This window comes from Puma concolor, chromosome D1, assembly GCF_028749965.1.
Source record: "Puma concolor isolate L17-30 chromosome D1, mPumCon1.1.hap2, whole genome shotgun sequence".
NCBI classification, from domain to species: domain Eukaryota; kingdom Metazoa; phylum Chordata; class Mammalia; order Carnivora; family Felidae; genus Puma; species Puma concolor.
The window spans coordinates 30,416,922-30,436,528 of NC_141676.1; the positions used below are offsets into that span (position 1 = coordinate 30,416,922).

General features: G+C 33.8%; 1 protein-coding gene across 1 annotated transcript in view; it reads left to right on the plus strand.

Moving 5' to 3' along the window:
- The window catches only part of DCDC1 (doublecortin domain containing 1), a 497,922-nt gene that overhangs the window by 297,124 nt on the left and 181,191 nt on the right, over positions 1-19,607 (plus strand). Inside the window, exons 19-20 of the mRNA XM_086677755.1 lie at positions 6,699-6,827; positions 7,214-7,371. Coding sequence (XP_086533881.1) covers positions 6,699-6,827; positions 7,214-7,371 — 287 coding nt within the window. The remainder of the gene's footprint in view (positions 1-6,698; positions 6,828-7,213; positions 7,372-19,607) is intronic.

Below are 19,607 nucleotides of genomic sequence, written 5' to 3' on the forward strand. Positions count from 1 at the left end.
GCTTTATTTCTCTAGTGTTCTAGAATTATGTATTTGAGCCATTATTTCCCGACCCGCAACATTTCAGAAATTTAGGGAGTTTGATACAATTTAAATTTGAAAATTAAGATAATAGCATTTCCTTGAGTAGTTATTTGTTGGCACACTGGTTAAAACTCCAGCCTACTCACTACTCAACCAGGCCTATACACTTTTAGCTCTGTTCCTAAGCAGGGAATTTGACATAGGCATCAACTGTCAAACCATTTTAAAAATAACCTTTGTCTGACTTCATGCAGAGTTTCACCCTAGCTATCCCCTTGTCCTGTTTCTGACTCCACTACATTCCTGAGTCAGAGTGAAGCTCTATGTTAGTGCAGAAGGAGTCACAGGAAGACCAAAACTAATTCATCTTCGTAAAAATAAAAAGTAGAATTTTGAGACTGTACTAAAGTATCCCTTTAGCTCTTTGGCCTGTACCCTCACATGAGGACTTTATTCTGAGATATACCTAGACAGAGCTGACTCCTAGTATCCAAGAACATAACTCTATCCCATATAAGTATTGACCTTCCCACCAACAGACACAGAAGAACAGGACCAAGGCTTATGTGTATGTTTTTCTTTTCTCTTCCCAAATTCAGGTACATAAACATCCAGTTTTACTCTGCTCTCGTTTTTACCTTTCCCTTTCTTATAATTTATAATTTTCTAATTATTCTCAACTGTACATTGGTAGCTAGCAAGTGATTCATGCTTTTGTGTTTCAAACACAATTATTTTTAAGAGGATTTTGATTCTAAAAATTTTAATGTTCCATTCCCAAACACAATTGCTGAATTTTTATTACAATTCACAGAGCAAAACTATTAATGAGGAATTTTATTCTTTTAGAGGCTTAGAAATTTTGATTAGATCTAAATTTAGTCACATCCAAAATTATATCCATCTAGTTAAGGCTAAAATGGAGAATAATTTGATAATTATTTGCGGCTGGATCATAAATGGAGCTCTTTCCATTTATTTAAAAAAGAAGACAGAATTACTTTAGGATATTAATAACTAATTTTGGTTCCACCACTTATTAGATGTGTGGCATTGTACAAGTCATTTAGCCTTTTGCAAGCTTCACATTGTCTGTCTGCAAAATGGAGATATTAATGCTAACATTTTGAGTATTTGGCTCAGATTCTGGCCTATCAATAGATTCTGGCATATTGATTCCAGCTAATTGATAATTTGTAACTAGTAATGATAATAATGACCAAATTTAAATATAATATTGTATTTTGTTATATTGTTTTTATTTGGATGAGTTTTGTTCTTCCTTTTTGATTTGTTTTTAAAGTTAACTATTCCTCTATTCATTTGTGAAAAGGTAAAGTTGGATTACTTCCTTTATACAGTCTACCAATTTTAGCTAAATTAAGGATTTAAACTTAAACATGGAACCATAAATATCTAAAATAAAACCTGGATTAAAGCATCTAACCCAGAATAGTGGCGAGTAGACCTCTCCACAAGCATGCAAACAAAGACAGAATCCATAAAGGAAAAGACTGATGGCTTTGAGTATATAAGAATTGAAAAACTCCTAACCTAAAATAGCATAAAGGAAGAACAAATAGGGAAATACGACAATAGGAAAAAGTTTTGCAATATAAATGTCAGAGATAGGATAGTACCCCTAATATATAACAAGCCTGATAAAACAGTAGAAGAGGATACACACTTCGATAGAAATATAGGTAAAGGACAGGAAAAGGAAATACATGACAAAAGAAAGATTAGAAGAGCCAAACCAAATAAAAAAGTTCAGCCTCGAACTAGAACTTCTAACTAGAAGTTAAAGCAATGTAAAACAATGAGACAGTATTTTCTCCCTATTAAATATTGGTAGATGTTAAAACTAGGAATATCCAACGTTGATGGAAATGTGAGAAAACAAGTAGGCACATTTCCTTTTTTTTTTTTTTTTTTTTTGTATTTATACTTGTTGGAGTTTTTTGGTATTTTGTTTGCATTAGTTATCTATTGCTGTGTGACAAATTACCTTCAAACTTAGTAACTTAAAACAATAAATATTTATTATCTCGGTTTCTGAGGTCCAGGAACTGGGGAATGGATTAGCTGGATAGTTCTAACCCAAAGTCTTTCATGAAGCTGTGGTCACAGTGTCAACAAGGACTGCAGTTATCTGAGACTTGACTAGGCTGGAAGATCTGCTTTGAAGCATACTTACTCTATAGACAAGAGCCTTCAGTGCCTTGGTATCTGGGCTTCTCCAAAGTGCTGTCCACAACCTCAGCTAGTGATCAAAGAGAGCAAGAGAGAACAGGAGAACAAAATGGAAGCTGCACTGTCTCTCATAACCTAATCTCAGAAGTGATGTAACAACACTTCTGGCACCTTTATGGGGCCACATATACGGATCCTGCTATATAATTTGGAAGGGACCACACAAGGGTATGAACACTAAGAGGCAGGGGACACTGGGTGCTAAGAGACTAGGATATTTCTGAGGGTCAGTTTAGCAATATTTATCAAAATCCATAAAAATAAATACTCCTTTTGACACAGAAATCCCCCTTACAACAACTTACCCCAAGGAATTAATAAAAGTATGTACCACAATATATCTTTAAGGGTATTAGAGCTTTGTATATAATAGTGAAAATTGAAAACAGGTAAAGTAATCAACAGTGAGATTGCATAAATATATTATGGTATGTCTTTATTATGGATACTATATATTGGTATTACAAATAATGTAGAATAATTTAAGATGATAGATAAAAATGCTAATCTTGAGAAAAATCAGATAAGAGAACATTTATTTGTATTGTATTGAAGATTGTGTGTGTATGTAGAAACAAAACTGGAAGTTTATACATAAAACAGGTGGTAGGAGGATGAATAATTATTTTCTTTCAGTTTCTCTGTGTTTTCTAAGTTTTCTATAGAAAACATTTGTAGTCAGGAAGCACTTTTTAAAAATATGCCTGATCATGTACTGACCAAGAGGAGATAAGAGTGTCTAGAGTTTAAAACATTTCAGGTGAGATTCTGTAGCCCTGCTTGCTGTATTTTTCATGAGGAGATAAATATTACTATGGAGGCCCAAGTTAGGTCAAATATGTAGACTTTCTAATGTACACAGAATGAACATCTTGGAGTGATGAAGAGGATTCCCCAGCCCTGTTAGGTTAAAAAAAAAATCTCACAAGTGGATGGGATCCTTTTTAGCAACCAGAGAGTTGTCATTGTATCCTGAGGGGGATTTTGGTCCATGCGAAATTCTGAGCAGATTTGTACTTGGTTTTCAGTAGGAAACTTCTCTCTCAAGGAAGTAGAACTTACAGTCACAAAGCCGATAAATAGCCCAGCTGGAATTTGAAGCCAGATTAGTACAGTACTGTTAATCAGTATGTACTGGGAGTACTATTTAAAGTTTTTAAAGTGGAAATGATTGATCAAAGATATGTTACTGAATATGTTATTACTATACAAATTATTGAAATTTATCTTCCGGTGGTAAAAGTGGATTAGAATGATAAGAATGTAATGAAGCCCAAAGGGCCGAAGGACTTGGAGTGTTGACATTAGACATCAATTTGGAGTGCAGATGCACTAGAAAGGGGAAAATCAAAAGATCAGGCTGTCAACTCCCTAGAAGAGAAGTCCAGATTTTGGAGAAGGGAGTTGTTTATACTGGTGGTCTGAATATTGAACTGGTGGGTGCCTGGTTGGAGATCAAGATAACTTGGTCTTGGAAGTAGAAGAATACTAAAGAACTATAGTATCAAATGTTAGAACAGTCATTACCTGGGGTGGGGATAGTTTAGAATGATTCCAAAGGGAAAATGCCAGAAAAATTTGTAAAACTCTCCAAATGCATGGTAGGAGGATAAATAATAGAACTCGTCTGTGTTACATGGGTATGTCTGCCACCTTTGCTTGACTGTCAACTCCAGGGAGCAAAGCACATGACATTTTTTTTTTCTTTTTTTGGTTGGTCTTTGCTTCTGCTATGCCTAGCAGAATATTCAGACACATCATGGCTCTACCTTTTGGGCACTGCCTCATCCATCTCATTTGATATAGGTTGAAATTTCCCATGTTCCAGGTATGCCTTATTCCAATAAGAGGGAAATATACCTTAAAAGTAAACTTAGATGAAATATCTTTACCTCTGTTAGAGGATGCAAGACCTGAAACTACTTTCAGAATATAAGGGATTTACAACTGTCAGAATCAGTCTTGTCACTTACATGTGTTTGTTGGCCATTTGCATATCTTCTTTGGAGAATTATCCTCTACTCAGATCGTTTGCTAATATTTTGGTTATTTATCTTTTTTTACTGAGCTGTAAGAGTTCTTTATATATTCAGTGTATACACCCCTTATTGGATATATGATTCGCAAATATTTTCTCCCATGCTGTAGGTTGTCTTTTCATTTTTGATGACATTGTAGCACAAACTGTTAAAATCTGATGTAGTATAATTTATCTATTTTTCTTTTGTCTCTTATAATTTGGTGGAGTCTCTTACATTTTTTAATAGACTTTATTTTTTATTTTTTTATTTTTTTTTTTAGACTTTATTTTTTAGAGCAGCTTTAAGTTCACAGCAAAAATGAATGGAAAGTACAAAGAGTTCTCATATACACCAATTGTCCATACATGTACAACCTCCCCCACTATCAACATCCCCCATAGAGTGGTGATTTATTATAGTTGATGAATCTACATTGACACATTATGACCCAAAATCCATAGTTTACATTAGGGTCCACTCATACTGTTGTATATCCTATGGGTTTGGATAAATGTATAATGACATTCATCTACCATTATAGTATCATGCAGAACTGTTTCACTGCCCTAAAAATTCTCTGTGCTCTGCCCATTCATTCTTCCCTCCCTCCTAACCCCTGGCAAGTGCTGATCTTTTTTCCCACTGTGTCTACAGTTTTGCCTTTTTCAGAATGTCATGTTGTTGGAATCATACAATATGTAGCCTTTTCTGGTTGGCTTCTTTCACTCAGTAATATGCATTTAAGATTCTGGAGCCCCTTACATTTTTAACATGCATATTTACTTATAGATTTTCTGAAAAAAAAGCTTAAGGTTGTTCAATATTTCTTTTACCAGAATAATATAAGGACTTTAGTGCCCGTTTATTATCTTCTGAACATCTCTTCATATTTTTTGTTAGAATTTTAGTTCTATGCTTTAAAAAAGAAGTTTATATCATACTTGAGGCAACATTTCTAGGTTTTATGAGCTAGTGAACAAGCTGGATGACACTGAACAAGTTGTTTAACCTCGCTGTATCTGTTTCCTCATCTTTAAAACGAGCAAAATAATAGTACCTATTTCAAAGGGTGTTGAGAGGATTAAAATGTAAATATATTGTCATGTGGAAATTACTTTGATGCAATAGTAGCCTCCAACTATGATCCTAGATAAACTATCATAGATCTCATGGAATAGAAAGGTGTGCAGACCAAATAAAATGCTCAGATCACAGTTTATGAAATCAATTTATTTTTTTAATGCTTATTTATTTTTGAGAGAGAGAACATAAGCAGTGGAGAGGCAGAGAGAGAGGGAGAGAGGATTCCAAACAGGCTCGACACCATCAGCACAGAGCCCAACGTGGGGCTGGAACTCACAAACTGTGAGATCATGAACTGAGCCGAAACCAAGAGTCGGATACTTAACTGACTGAGTCACCCAGGCACCCCTTTAAATCAATTTAAATTACAAAGCAAAATGTATGGGAAGAGGGTAGGCTAGGTAAACATACTTAAGGTGTAAGTGGGTTGAAGGATCATCATACCTGAATTTCTGCAAAGTCGACATATCTGTCTCTCTATTGCATCACCCTTCTCTGCTGCTGATGTGGTTACAAGGACCAGAGTGAAAATTTGAAGAGGCCCAACACACGAAAGGTGTCTGAGAAATGACACACACTTGCTCCATTCGAGAGCTTGTTGGCAAGTACACTTGGCCAATAGCTATGATCCCCAGTTAGCCTGATGGGCAGCTGTGGATGTTATTTAGCTGAAAATCCAATATCAGAGTCAGCAATAGGTGGCCAATTAAAGATCTTTCAATTATTGTGTGTCTCATGTGCCTCATTTATATTTAGTGTTTCATAGGTATTTGTCGCTTCATTTGTTATTTAGCAAATCATGACTATTAAATGCCTATTTTGCTATCCCTTTCTATCTATGTTCATAGACTTATGCTCTAATGACTTTCTGTCTGATACTTCTCAGGTTACTAACTTACTTATCTACACTTAATGCAGCTAATGAATTTCATCCATCCCATTTGTTTTCTTGTCTTCTAGAGCAGAATTGAATACTCCCAGTCAATACAGCAATTGCACATCTCATGTAGAAATAACTCAGTATATGTTAGATATTATTATTATATAAAATGGTTTTAATATTTTAATATTATCATCTATCTGAGAGTGAAGATTAGCATCCAGTTAAACTTGCTCAGATTAAACAACTAATTAGAAATCTTAATATTAAAGTTATTTGACTTGATTTTTTTATCTGAAATAGATAATAAAGTGCAGTTTATTAGTCAGACCTTTTTACTCTTAATCTAATTTATCCTCCCATAATTTCAGTTGTATAGATTATTGGCTGTTACTTACAAGGCTAGTATTATTTTTTATTTTTTTCCTTTCCTACAGGCTTATCCTCAGTTTGTTCTGACCTACCTGGAGGAACTAAATGCACAAGTGGATGTGACCCAGACAGAGTATCACATTCACCATGGTGCCCGGACTAAAGCTCATCATGGTAGCAGCTTAGCAGAAGAGGTCAGTGTAGTGAGCCAGAGGCAAGACAGAAATAGATCTCTAAAATGTATTTTGAAAAGAGAAAATGTTCAAGTTGTTTTCAGGAGACAAACACAAATTCACATCTTAATGATATTGATTGTTTAAAATCATACACATAATATAAATATCTATATGCATGTTTATATTTATATAAACATCCATATATGTTTATATAATTATTTTATTAAATAGTGGATGACCCACTAGCTTTTGTTGGGACTGCTGCCTTTTCTTCTGGCCACATGCAAATGATTTCTGTGCTGAATGAGGCATATTGGAGGAACCCTGAAAGTGTAAGTTTAAATTTGGGGCATATTTTCATTCAATGAAAATTACCTACATTATTCTTATATTTCATTTATTAGGTTCTGGAAAAAAGTGCCAGCATCCCTGGTCTGAAGCAACTGCCAGAGCCTTCAAACACCCATTTAATGCCAGAAGGTTCTCTTGGGGAGACAAGGCAGCTGACGGTGGCACTGGTGAGGAAACTGGAAGAGAAACATCCTAAGGCTTCTGCTCAGAGGTAGGGCACTGACAGAATGGAGCTTTATTGCTCAATGACATTCGATGTTTTCCTTCAGTTTCATGTAAGATTGATTTCTTGAAGATTATTGAAATACCTCAAAAGCCCTTTGGCTTTCAAGCACAGTAGTTTTCAGGTCACATTTGATGAAGAGAGGTGACATTTATGCATATTTCATTAAAGTTTGATGTATCGTATTGTTTGTAAGAATACTTAGAGCTTCTGTCCTGGGATCTCACTAAAAGACTCTGAAATAACATAATTAAAGTGATACTGAATATATATCCACTTGTGAATATACCAAGAGGTCCTTGAGAACATCATACCCATAGACAATCCTTTTTGTGGTCCATGAGGAGATTGTTGCATTTAGACCTGAGGATAAGTGCACAATAGATGGTCTTAAGCAGTGATAATTTAACAGGTTGACATAATTTCTACAGAGTAAAACTAAGCAATGATTTTGCTAACCAACTGAAAATCACCCTTGGTTGGACAATTTCTCTGATTCTCTTTATTTAATTGGTAAACTAAAGTTTATGTTTAGTAGTAGTAGTAGTAGAATTATTGTTAATTGTGTTGGGTTACAACAAAATAATGTTATAAATTGCAATTTTAGTATAATAATTGTTGGAAATTAACTATTGACTGAAGTACTCTTAAAGGAGTAATATAATTCTTATTGTACTCACTGAAGTTCAAGAGAATTCCTAAGTTTAAATATTTTAATTGTAGATAGAAATGTTAGTTGCATGAAGAAAGAAAAAAACTGACAACTTTTCATTTCTTTTTTAAAAAAAAAATTCCAGCTTTGTTGAGTGAGATACAGTTGACATATAACATTGTATAAGTGTAAGGTGTGCAATATGACTTTTATTTCAATGAAAAGCTATCTTATATTCTTAAATTATATATTCCTGCCTCATATTTTAACAGGAAGGGAACATTTTTTCCTGATAACAACAGTGGCTTTTCAATATATTATCTCTTTGTTATTTAAAACTCACATTGGTTTTGTTGTTTTGAGTAAGATAGTTCACAGATGAACAAAAGAAAAAATTTAGGACCTTTCTGTATCATAGTCTGGGGATGTCCTGGACTGCAGGAAAACTTAAGTTCTAATTTTTATTCCTGCTACTTGCTTTTTAATCACATATAGGAATCTCAACTCTCTGACACCTACAACACAACCACAAGACCTCAGCTATTTAGCCAGGCCACTCTGGTCCAGTCACTAGAATGTAAGTCCCTTGGGAGCAGTCTTTGAACTTTCCGTGTAAAACAGAAACTCAGAGAAACCTGGGCCACTGGGGAACTTAAATATTGTTTTATAAGACCTCTGTTGGCCTATCTTTCTAGACTCACTTGGCAGCCATTTCTATTCTACGCTGTTTGGGAGCATGCTGGGGGCTTGTCATTATCCTGGGTTCTACTCAAGGAGGCACAGGTTCCTTCTGCTCCCAGATTTCTGAAACCTATATGGGATTTCTGTGTATGTCTCCTCCTGGCCCTGGTCCTGGTGGGTCAGTGTGTCAGAACGCCAGTGATATGTATATAGTGTATAGTATACTATACTATATATATGTAGTATTAGGTAATGTGAACCAAAAAAAGCCCACAAAACAAACAGAAAAACAAACAACAAAGCAGTTATTGTTAGTTAACATAACACAAGACCTATTTGAATTGTTAGAATTAATGTCTTTAAATTTCCAGGAATGTAGCAAGCACTCAATGAGTAGTCTTTGTGAAAATGGGCTGAAACCAAGGAGGGTAGAAACCAGTTTTTAATAGGGCTTATAGTTTGTGATTTTTAGTCAATAGGAATTGACTAACCATGTTTGGGATTTCATTTCATAAGAAAATTCCTGGGGCCCTTATTTTAGTGAGTATCCCTCAGGGTTTGTGTCTCAGGCTGCAACAACTCTTCTAGCCCTCTTTTTTTTTTTTTTTTTCTTAAAGCCACGGTTTTCCTCTCCACCCCGACAATTTACCATAATAGATGTAATTTCAGTTTCACTCCTTCTCTTTCTGTTCCTTAACAAAGTTATTTTGAGTAGAAAGTAAGTACTTAGAGCAATTACTTTCCTCCCATTTTGGAAGGAATTGTTGGGCAAAATTAGAACATGGCTCTGAATTTGGCATATTGATTACTTTGAACCTTAGGTTGCCTGGTTAGGTTTACACACTGCCCAGCACATTGTATTATTGCATCTTTAAGAGAGCTTTACATTTTCTTGCTTTTATCAATGATAACTTTACAAAATACAGAATAAAATCATAACAAGAAGTAAAGGAATAATGTGAAATGATCTGTGTTGTGGAAACTGGAGAAAGAAGTAGAATTTTAGAACAAACATGTTAATGAGCAAATAATCTGAAGAAAGAACATGTATTTGAAAAGAATAAAAAGATATAGATATATAAATGTATGTATTTCCTTAGAAGTAGCCAAAGAAGGAGAGAACTGCAAGTAGCCAAATTTGGGGAAGGAGAGAGGTATCATAGTTAGTGGCAGCTAATATGTGAAAATGAAGGAAAACATTCAATTTTTAATAACATACACTGACTTTGCTGAAGTGCCTTATGTACATTATTGCCCAAGAACCTATGATATATGTAAAACTGAGGTATTAATCTCTGTTTTACTGATAAGGAAATTGAGGGACAGAGAGATTAAGTTACTTCACTAAGGCCTTTCAACTAGTAATTTAAGGCAGGCCTATCTGAGCCCAAAATCTTTTTCTCAGTGTCTATATTATTCTGCCTACCCATTCATGTTCTTGTCTTGGTGATTATTCCAAATCTTTTAGCCTTTCAAATGGGGCCCATCATTTTGACTGGGTATCTTGGAAAGGGACCTTTAAATACAGTTTAGAAAGGGAAGGATAAAAGATATGTCAATGTATGCACCTTTCAGTGAAGACTAAATAAGAGGTAGAAAATATTAAGGGAGACTGAACCCTTGACTTCTTGAATCCAACAGTCTAGATTTACTGATGATGTATAGATGCTTACACTTGAATGAATTAGAGATTTTTAAAAAATTTATGTCTAACAATGTGACTGTAACTTCTGTCATGATTAGCCAAGGTATTTCCCACTTTCAATGGTGATTCAGTTCAGCTTTGTATATACTAAATTTGGTGATAGGTAGCTAATAGCTGTTATTCGTTGAATAGTTATGACGTGTCAACTCCTATTGAAAGTACTTATTCTTCTAACACTGTGATAAATTTATTTAATTATTGTCATGATAATCTGATGGTGGAGGTACTCTTAAAATCCATGAAGATAAAGCAACTGAAGCTCAGAGTGATTTCATAATGTGCCCAGTCACATAGCTAGAGATAGGAGAGATGGGGTTCGAACCCACAACCATTTGGATCCATAGACCATGCTCTTAACCACTGTTTTATTACTCATTCCTAGTTTCTTAGTAGTATTTATTCCAGTGATTTTTGTAACAGAATGTCATCATATTGAATAGTCATCTTAAGTTATTACTAAAATTTTATGCATTTACATCATAAAAATTTTATTGAACTATTGTCATTTTGATGGGTGCCTTATTTTGAATTATATCCTTAAAAAAACTATAACAATCACCACAAACACACAAACCAGGCTTTCCCATCTACAGAATCATTTAATTTAATTTACATTTCAAATACTTGTGGAAAGTAGTCTGATTATTGATCTTTTTTTTTGTAATGTGGAAAAAATTATTTTTCCTATTGAAGAAAAAGGAAAATCTCTTACTGTGTGAGGTCTTTAATCTGAAGTTCTTAGTTTATAGCATATTATATTTTCTTGTTTGCTTTAGCAACACTTGAAATGTTTTCTCTTCCTCTATCAGTGAGATCTAGAAATGTAGTGGTCTTCTTGCTTGGATGAAGTGAGTTGTGTGTACATTTAATTCTAAGCTTGGTCCAAAATAAAATAAATGCCATATTCTGGCATCTTTAAGTGTCTGGAATGTGTTTGTTTACATTAGTTTATCCAATGGAGCCCTTTGCCTTATTCAAATTGAATAGGGGGTGGGGAAGGACTAGGACAGCCGACAAAGCACACTGACCCAGCTTGTCACCCAGTGACCTGTGAGAAGGAAATAATGAACTGTGAGTAGCTGTCATCTTAACTGTTTCTGACAGTTTGCCTTTGGGCACATCTGTGTTAGTTGCATTGGAAAGGCCTTTGTTCTTTTCCCACTAGTGACTTTGGGGAGCGCTGAGGGGTTTGCTAGCTACTGTACTCTTAAGCGGCCCCTTCCTTCCTAGGGAAGCAAGCAGCTGCCACCGATCACACTGACATTTCTCTTCATGACTCCACTTGGCATGTACTTCACTCTTTCAAAAGGAACATAAATTTAAAAGTTCTTTGATTGTTTTCATTTTAAGAATGTATTTCAATATCTCATGAGTTTTGATACTAACAACAAAGCAAGTTATAAAACATGTTTAGTATTATTCTCATTTTATATGGATAAAGGTAAAGATAAATTGATAGCTAACCAGATGGACAGGTGACTTGAAGGAAAATGTATCAAATTATTGACAGCTTTTATTGAGTTTTAAATTTGTATTTATTACTTTCCAAATTTCATTAACTGGTTATTATATTTGCAGTAGGACAAAAATCAACATATGTTATGAAAAGCATTTTTAATGTGGATGCTTTTGATACATGTTTTATTAGTAGGAATATTTAGACTAAAATAGGTAAAGATATGCTCTATTTTGTTTTATGTTTTACACTGCTACTTTTAAAATAAATTTCCATCTAATAATTTAAACTTTTTAAATTATTGTAGTATTTACATTTTAAAGTTAATCTAGTGCATAAAATAGTTATAATCATTAGAAGATGTAATTTGATAAGAAACAGGTGTTTCTATCCCCTGGTTTCCTGAAATATCTCTACTATTTCAATCACAAAAAAAGCAGAACATTCTGAATAATGCATATCATACCCAAAGAGAATTGTTTAAATTAAAATCAAAGCTTCATTTATAAAATATGATTTCTGAATCAGTTTTAAAGCCTTATTTACATTTTTACAATTGCTACAAAATCAGTTCTTCTAGCATTATTAAGTCTGGCCACAATTGGCATGCGGTGAACACTGAGTATATGGTATTCACTTAATTGTATTTACCTTTCCAAGAGAATATAAATCCAAACTATACTGCATTGGTCAATTTTTATAAGGCCTTTTTTTCTCCATGAGAGAATAGAAGAAATGAAGCTTGAAAGAAATGACATGTTTTTTCTGCATTCAAGGGTTTTTCTCTCAGTAACAGTTTTGAGATGCACTAACTAATGGAACTATATTACAGTCTCCTGCTTTTCAAAGAAAAGTAAATTAATAATAATGAGAAGTTCTTTAAGCAGACAAATGATGATCATGTCTATATAATTATAAATTGTAAAAAACCACATATTAAAAATTGAAAGTCATATTCTGGTTTTCTTGAGTATTCAATAGCATATGGTTTATTTTTCTGTTAAATAATTTTTGTAGTTCTGCATATAGTTGATGATCTTCTGACTAGAGCATTCTTCTCATTGTGTACATCATATATCAACACAGTTTTTGTGGAGACAGTGAATATATGGGTCAGTTTTGATAATAGTCAGACTGCATCTTTTTAAGGAAAGCAAACGGTTTAAATTGGCACACTCAAATTCTTTTCTACAACTCTTACCATTTAAGGCAAATGTTAATATAATAATTGCTTTTGGTATTCGCTAAATCCAATTATACTTCCTAGGATCAAAATCTCCTATTAGTTAAATTACTGTTCGTAGCTATTGAAATGCTTAGCTTTAACCATTGGCCTTTTAGCTCCTTTATACTGTATACAAGACTATGGTATTGTATAAGAACACAAAATTATGATGTGTTCCAGGGATGCAGAGATATGCTTATGATTCTTTTTTCTTTTTAAATTGGAAAAGTCAAATATCTTGATATTGGTTGGTACTGTTCCCTGTTTGTATTTTGGTATATTTTTAAATTAATTCCCATATGTTCTCTGTGAATTAAAGTAAAGCAAACAAATAATCTAATTGCACCTGCTTCTTTGAAAAAAAGTCAAAACCAAACATTCCAAAAGATTAGGTTTATATCCATAAATGTAGATTGATTCAGAAATTATCAAAGGCTTTCAAATAAGCATTTTATGATTAATTTTTGTTCTCACTCGCTGCCCAAACCTTCAATTATGCTGCTTAATTTCCATATTTTAAAATGTACTATTTATCTTTCTATTTTATTCAGTATTGTCTATAAAGCTATTCAAGGTAGGAGTGGGAAACTCTACTCCTACATTCTTCAAACTTGTAGGCCCCAAAAAAGAATGTCTAATGGTATTATAATAGTGAAAGTAGTAGGTAATGAGGTTCTAGATTTGAGTAATGTGGATGGACAAGGAAGAGACTGGTGGAGGAAATGTTAGGACAGTATAGGGAATTGGATGAAAGCAGAGTTCAAGCAGTCAAGGTGACCTGTAGTTTAGCTTCCTAACTTGTCTACGTCCACTGACCCTTGTTTCCCTACAGTCTATTCTCCACTTAATGGCCAGAGTGGTCCTTTCGTATTCATGAGTCAGATCATGGGAGTCCTCAGCTTCAAATCCTCCAATGACTATTTATTTCTTTAGAATGAAACCCAAGTCTTTACTAAATGCTACATGGGCCTACTTTACCAGACCCATGGTATCTCTCTGAACACCATTCTCCCTTCCCTTCCTCTGCTCCAGCCAGCGTGTCTCCCTGTCAGTGTCTCAGGTTTGCCCTGTGTGCTCACAACCTGTCACTGTCTTTTCCTGCCTTATTTTTCTTCAAGGTACTCCATTTGCCTATCATATATTTATTTATTTACTGTCTGAGTTCCCCCATTAGAATGTAAACTCCATTTTAGCAGTAACTTTGTTTTATTTATATCTGTACCTCCAGGGCCAGAACATACCTGTACATAGTAGACCCTCAATACAACATTGTTGAATGAATGAATAAATTAATGAAGTAATGTGATTAATGGAAATAAGAAAATAGAGAAGGAACTAATCAGAACATTCATATATATGAACTGATTCATATATATAATCTGATCATTCATATATATGAACAGTCCTCACTGTTGGATAACTACAGCCCCGTGACCTATTCATGTGTCAATTCCAAACTGAACCTATAACAATGTTTTTCTGATTCCTATATCTCTCATTTCTTTTATCTTTAATTAATATGCAAATATTTATTAGGCATTGTCTGTATTCCAAGCACCGTCCTAGGCATTGGAGATTTAGCACTAAAAAGACAGATATACTTTCTTGCCTCAGAGAGCTGCCTGCACAGACTCTAACAGGGAAGAGAGATATTAAATCACTACAGGAGAGAGAGTGATGAATATATTGTAGGGAGAAGGTAGTTAGTTCATCCTGAACAAACTCCCTGGTGATACGCTTTTGAAGTATGACTCTGAACATTTCACTTATTAACTTACAATTTTTTAGTGCACCCATTCTGTACTAAGTTAAGTGAAACATCAACTGTCAGACCCACCACACTGTATTCTTGTCACAGAACCTCCCTGTACTTATCCAGGCCCAGGCTAACTGTACTTAGATTATGCTGGTTTGCTTGACCAAAATGCCCTTATCTCTTTTTCCTACCTAAAATCCTACCTTCTCCAAGGCCCATTTTCATTGTCTTTTATCAGCCTTTCTTTTGTCTGATATATACGTCTAAGGATATAAATTTGCCTCTAGGCTTGGCTTTAGCTTCATTCCACTAATTTTAATGCCATTTGTTCATTATTATTTCCATTTTGTTATAATCTTTGATCCATGGATTATTCAGAAGTATATTTCTTAAGTTTCCAAATGTATGAAACATTTCTAGTTCATATGTGTGTTATTGACTTCTAGATTAATTTCACTGTAGTTGAAGTACACTTTTGGTATGAACTCAACTCTCCCGTTTGTTGAGATTTGCTTTATGGTCCACTAAATGTATGAACAGTTTCTATAAATGATCCATGTGTACTTAAAAAAAAATGTATTCTGTAGTCTAGGAGTGCAGTGTTCTATATATGTCAATTAAATCGAGTTTGATAAATGTGTTTTCAGTGTATGATCACTGATCTTTTGTCTGCCTGTTTAATCATTTACTGAGAGAAATATGGTTAAAATTTCACACTATAATTGTAGATTTGTCTATTTCTCCTTTTATTAATCTTATGACTATTTCTTTTCTTTTTTAAAAAAATTCATTTCTTTTGAGAGAGAGAGCACACATGTGTGAGTAGGAGAGGGACAGAGAAAGAGAGAGAGGGGGAGAAAGAGAGAGAGAGAGAATCCCAAGCAGGCACTGTAGGGGCTTGATCTGGATCTGGATCTGGATCTGGATCTCAGTCCGAACCTTGAGATGAAGACCAGAGCTGAAATCACAAGTCAGTCACTTAACCGACTGAGCCACCCAGGCACCCCAAGTCTTAGCCACATTTTTAACCGATTCTGTTGATCCTTCTTTCTGTATCTCTGAACTGTCAGGGATCACTTACCATCTGCTTCAAGAACATCTTTTAATATTTCCTTTGGTGTGGATCTTCTGCTTATGAATTCTCTGTTTTTAATTGTCTTAAAATATATATATTTCATTTCCATATTCTCATTTTCATATTTTTATTGAATGTGAAATTATAGGTCATCAGATACTTTTTTTCCCACAGCATATTGAAAATATCATTCCATTATTTTCGGCTTCCATATTGTTTATGTTAATTGAGAAGTCATACATTAGCCTTATTGCTCCTTTGAAGGCAATGTTATTTTTCTCTGGCTGACCTTAAGGTTTCTCTTTGTATTTGGTTTTTACTATGCGTTTTCTTAGTGAGTTTTTCCCCCCTTTGGTGTTGTTTTGTTGCTTTATATTTATACTTGAGGGTTTTAGGACTTGAAGCAGTGGCTTACGGTGTTCTATCAATTTTGGAAAATTCTCTGCAGTTGTTTCTTCAAATGCTATTTCAGCTGCATTTTCTCTCTTCTCTGAAGGAACACTAATGACATGCAAATTGAATTTTTTCTTTTACTCTAAACTCTGTTCTTACGCTCTATTTTGTATTTTCCACCTTTTTTCTCCTTATACTTTAGTGTGGATATTTTCTTTTGACTTGTCTCTCAGCTCATCAGTTCTCCAACTTCTAATCTGATGCTGAACCCATAAATTGAATTCCTAATGTATATTATGGTGTATTTCAGGTATAAATTTACCATTTGGTTTTCATGGCTAATAATATTACCACAATTTAATCATTCTTTGATTATTGAACAACTTAGGTAGTTTTCAATATTTCAAGTTTATAAATTACACCTTAACACACATCTTTGATTCTTGTCAAGAATGCATTCATTCAATCTCTGAATATTTATTAAGCACCTTATTTGTTCTGCCCCAAACCTTGCTGGACACTAAGAATTAAAAATATATACAAAAAAGTCTCTGATTTTCCTGAGTTTATAGTGTCGACAGCATTTCCCTACCATGTTACTAGTGAAAAATCTGAATAAGGTTTTAAAAATTGTGTTCATTATGAGATTTGTTGAGTTGCTGGGGTTTTTTAAAGTTTATTTATTTATTTTGAGAGAGAGAGAGAGAGAGAGAGAGAGAGAGGCAGAGAGAGAATCCCAAGCAGCCTCCATGCTGACGGCACGGAGCGTGTTGCAGGGCTTGATCCTACAAACTGCAAGATCACTACCTGAGCTGAAATCAAGTGTTGGATGTTTAACCGACTGAGACACCCAGGTGCCCCTGAGTTGCTGATTTTATTTTCTGTTTTATAAATGTTTTCTATTTTTTACCTTAGCTAATCAAAGAAGGGGCCTAAATCTGACTCTCTAATAGCATTTTATTTTCTTTCTGAAAGCATAAGCCATCCTTTATATTTTTCATGCTTTCAAACTTGACTGCAGCATTAGCCAACTATGACATACACTGTCTTAGAATTATTCTTACTTTTTAAAAAGAGATACCAGGAATCATCCTTTGGTAATGAATAGTCTCTACAAATATTTATGAAAAATAAATCATTTTGTCTTCAGTTAAGTTACTTAAGAATAATTATGTTGTGATGGACTGATCATTTCATTTGCCCATCAATCTATCAATTTGAATGCAACTGATAGTCCTTTTGATTGACTCATCATCATCTGTATGTTTGTCATGAGTCCATTCTTTTTTGACAAAAGTCTCCAATTGGGCCATTCTGTGAATTAGAAGCAAAGGGCGTCAACTGAGCAGACAAAACAATATTCTTATATTCATATGCTCAGAATACATAGATTTTTGATTTGGTGATTTTAATATCAAAATTTAAATCTTTAATTCCCATTGCCAAACCTTGTTCACTGTATTCTCTCCTGTTCAATTACTCACTAATCCTTAAGAGTCAATTCATTTATATATGATACATAATAAGCATTAATTTCTCACTTTTATATTCATTCATTTGATAAACATTTTTGAGTGCCTATTCTATTAATAGATATATGATATATCTTCCTAACTGACATCTCAGAATCTGGAGTCAGATTAGCGCAGCTTGCAGTCCTAGTTCTAAGTACTCATGGTTTGATTTTGGACAAGCTAATTAATATCACTGATGCTAATTTCCTCATATATAAAGGGGGATAGTAATTATTGTGAAATTTAAATGATATCATGAATATTAACATTTAGCCCAATTCCTGGCACATAGTTAATACTCAGTAAATGGTAGCTTTTATGATGATAATGATGTCCTATTATTAGTATGATATTAGTATTAAATGCAAAATATCATAAAAATGCAAACCAATTCCTGCCTTTAAAAATTCTGAAATTTCATTGAGGGGAAGCTGTGCACTGCTACATTTTTAATGCTATTCAAAAAGTAATTATTGAGTTCTCATTGGATATAAGGAATTATATACTATGTAGTATTTGAGTGTGCATTTTAAAAAGTATCCCACAGACCTTAAGGAATATAGACATACTAAATATGTATATTCACAAAGAAATAATTTAATGGTGGCAAACATTAGTCATGCCATAAAAATGTGTTCTTAGCTTTTGTGAACAAAAGAAATTAAATATATCAAATCACTATATCACCAAGTTGGGGGACATAAATAATGATAGTCTATTCTCAAATAAGTTGAAATATAGTTGGAGAGACAAAGAAAAATGATTAAAACTTTAATGATTTAATTGTTTTTTATTACTCATGTTTATCATTAAACTTTTGGGGGAAAAACAGAAAATACAAAGAACAGGGAAAATACATAATTCTGGATCATTAACTTTTTATTTCTCTCCTTATGTTTTGTTACCATGTTAAATGGGGACGTGCTATTTTTGTGTCTTTGCTAATGATAATACCAGACATTAAAATGTTCTGTAAGCATTTTTTCACAGCATTAAATATGTGCCTGTATCATTGTTACTTAGTGCAAATCTTAATTTGTGTAACCAGTGCCACATTATAGGACTTTAAGTTGTTTCCAAGTTTTTTGCTCTTCAAACAAGATGGCAATAAACAACAGATAGAAATCTGAAACATAATATAGATGTTCAATAATAAGAATCTCAAACAGAATTTTCATACAGCAGTACACACACACACACACACACACACACACACACACACGAGTGCATGTGCAAGTGGTGACATCTGAATAAGAGCTATGGATTGCCACAATGTGAATTGCTTGGTTTTGATATTGTACTGTAGTTGTGTAAGATATTATTATTGAAATAAACTAGAGGAAGAGTTAATGGTACCTCTCTATACATTTCTTTGCAATTTCACGTGAATTTACAATTATTTCAAAATGAAACATTTAAAAAAGAACAAACCTTCCCCAAGTAAAAATAGGCAGGGCTAAGAACAGAATATATGTGAAAGGATAGCTCTTCAGAAAGAAAGAAAATTACTTGACTACACTTATGATCTAGGAAGGTTCAATACTCCTAAGAAAGTTTTTTTTCTTTTTTAATGTATAAAAATTGTTAATCTGGAGCCTCTGAAAGAAAAAGAGCATTAGCCCTAGACACCAAATGTTTCTTTAAATTAATGGCAGTCCATAGTAACATTTTTAAAAAGTAGGCTCCAAAGTAGCTACAAAAGGAGTTCTTTTTTATTTCTTTATTTATTTTGAGAGAGAGGGAGAGAGAGAGAGAGAGAGAATGAGC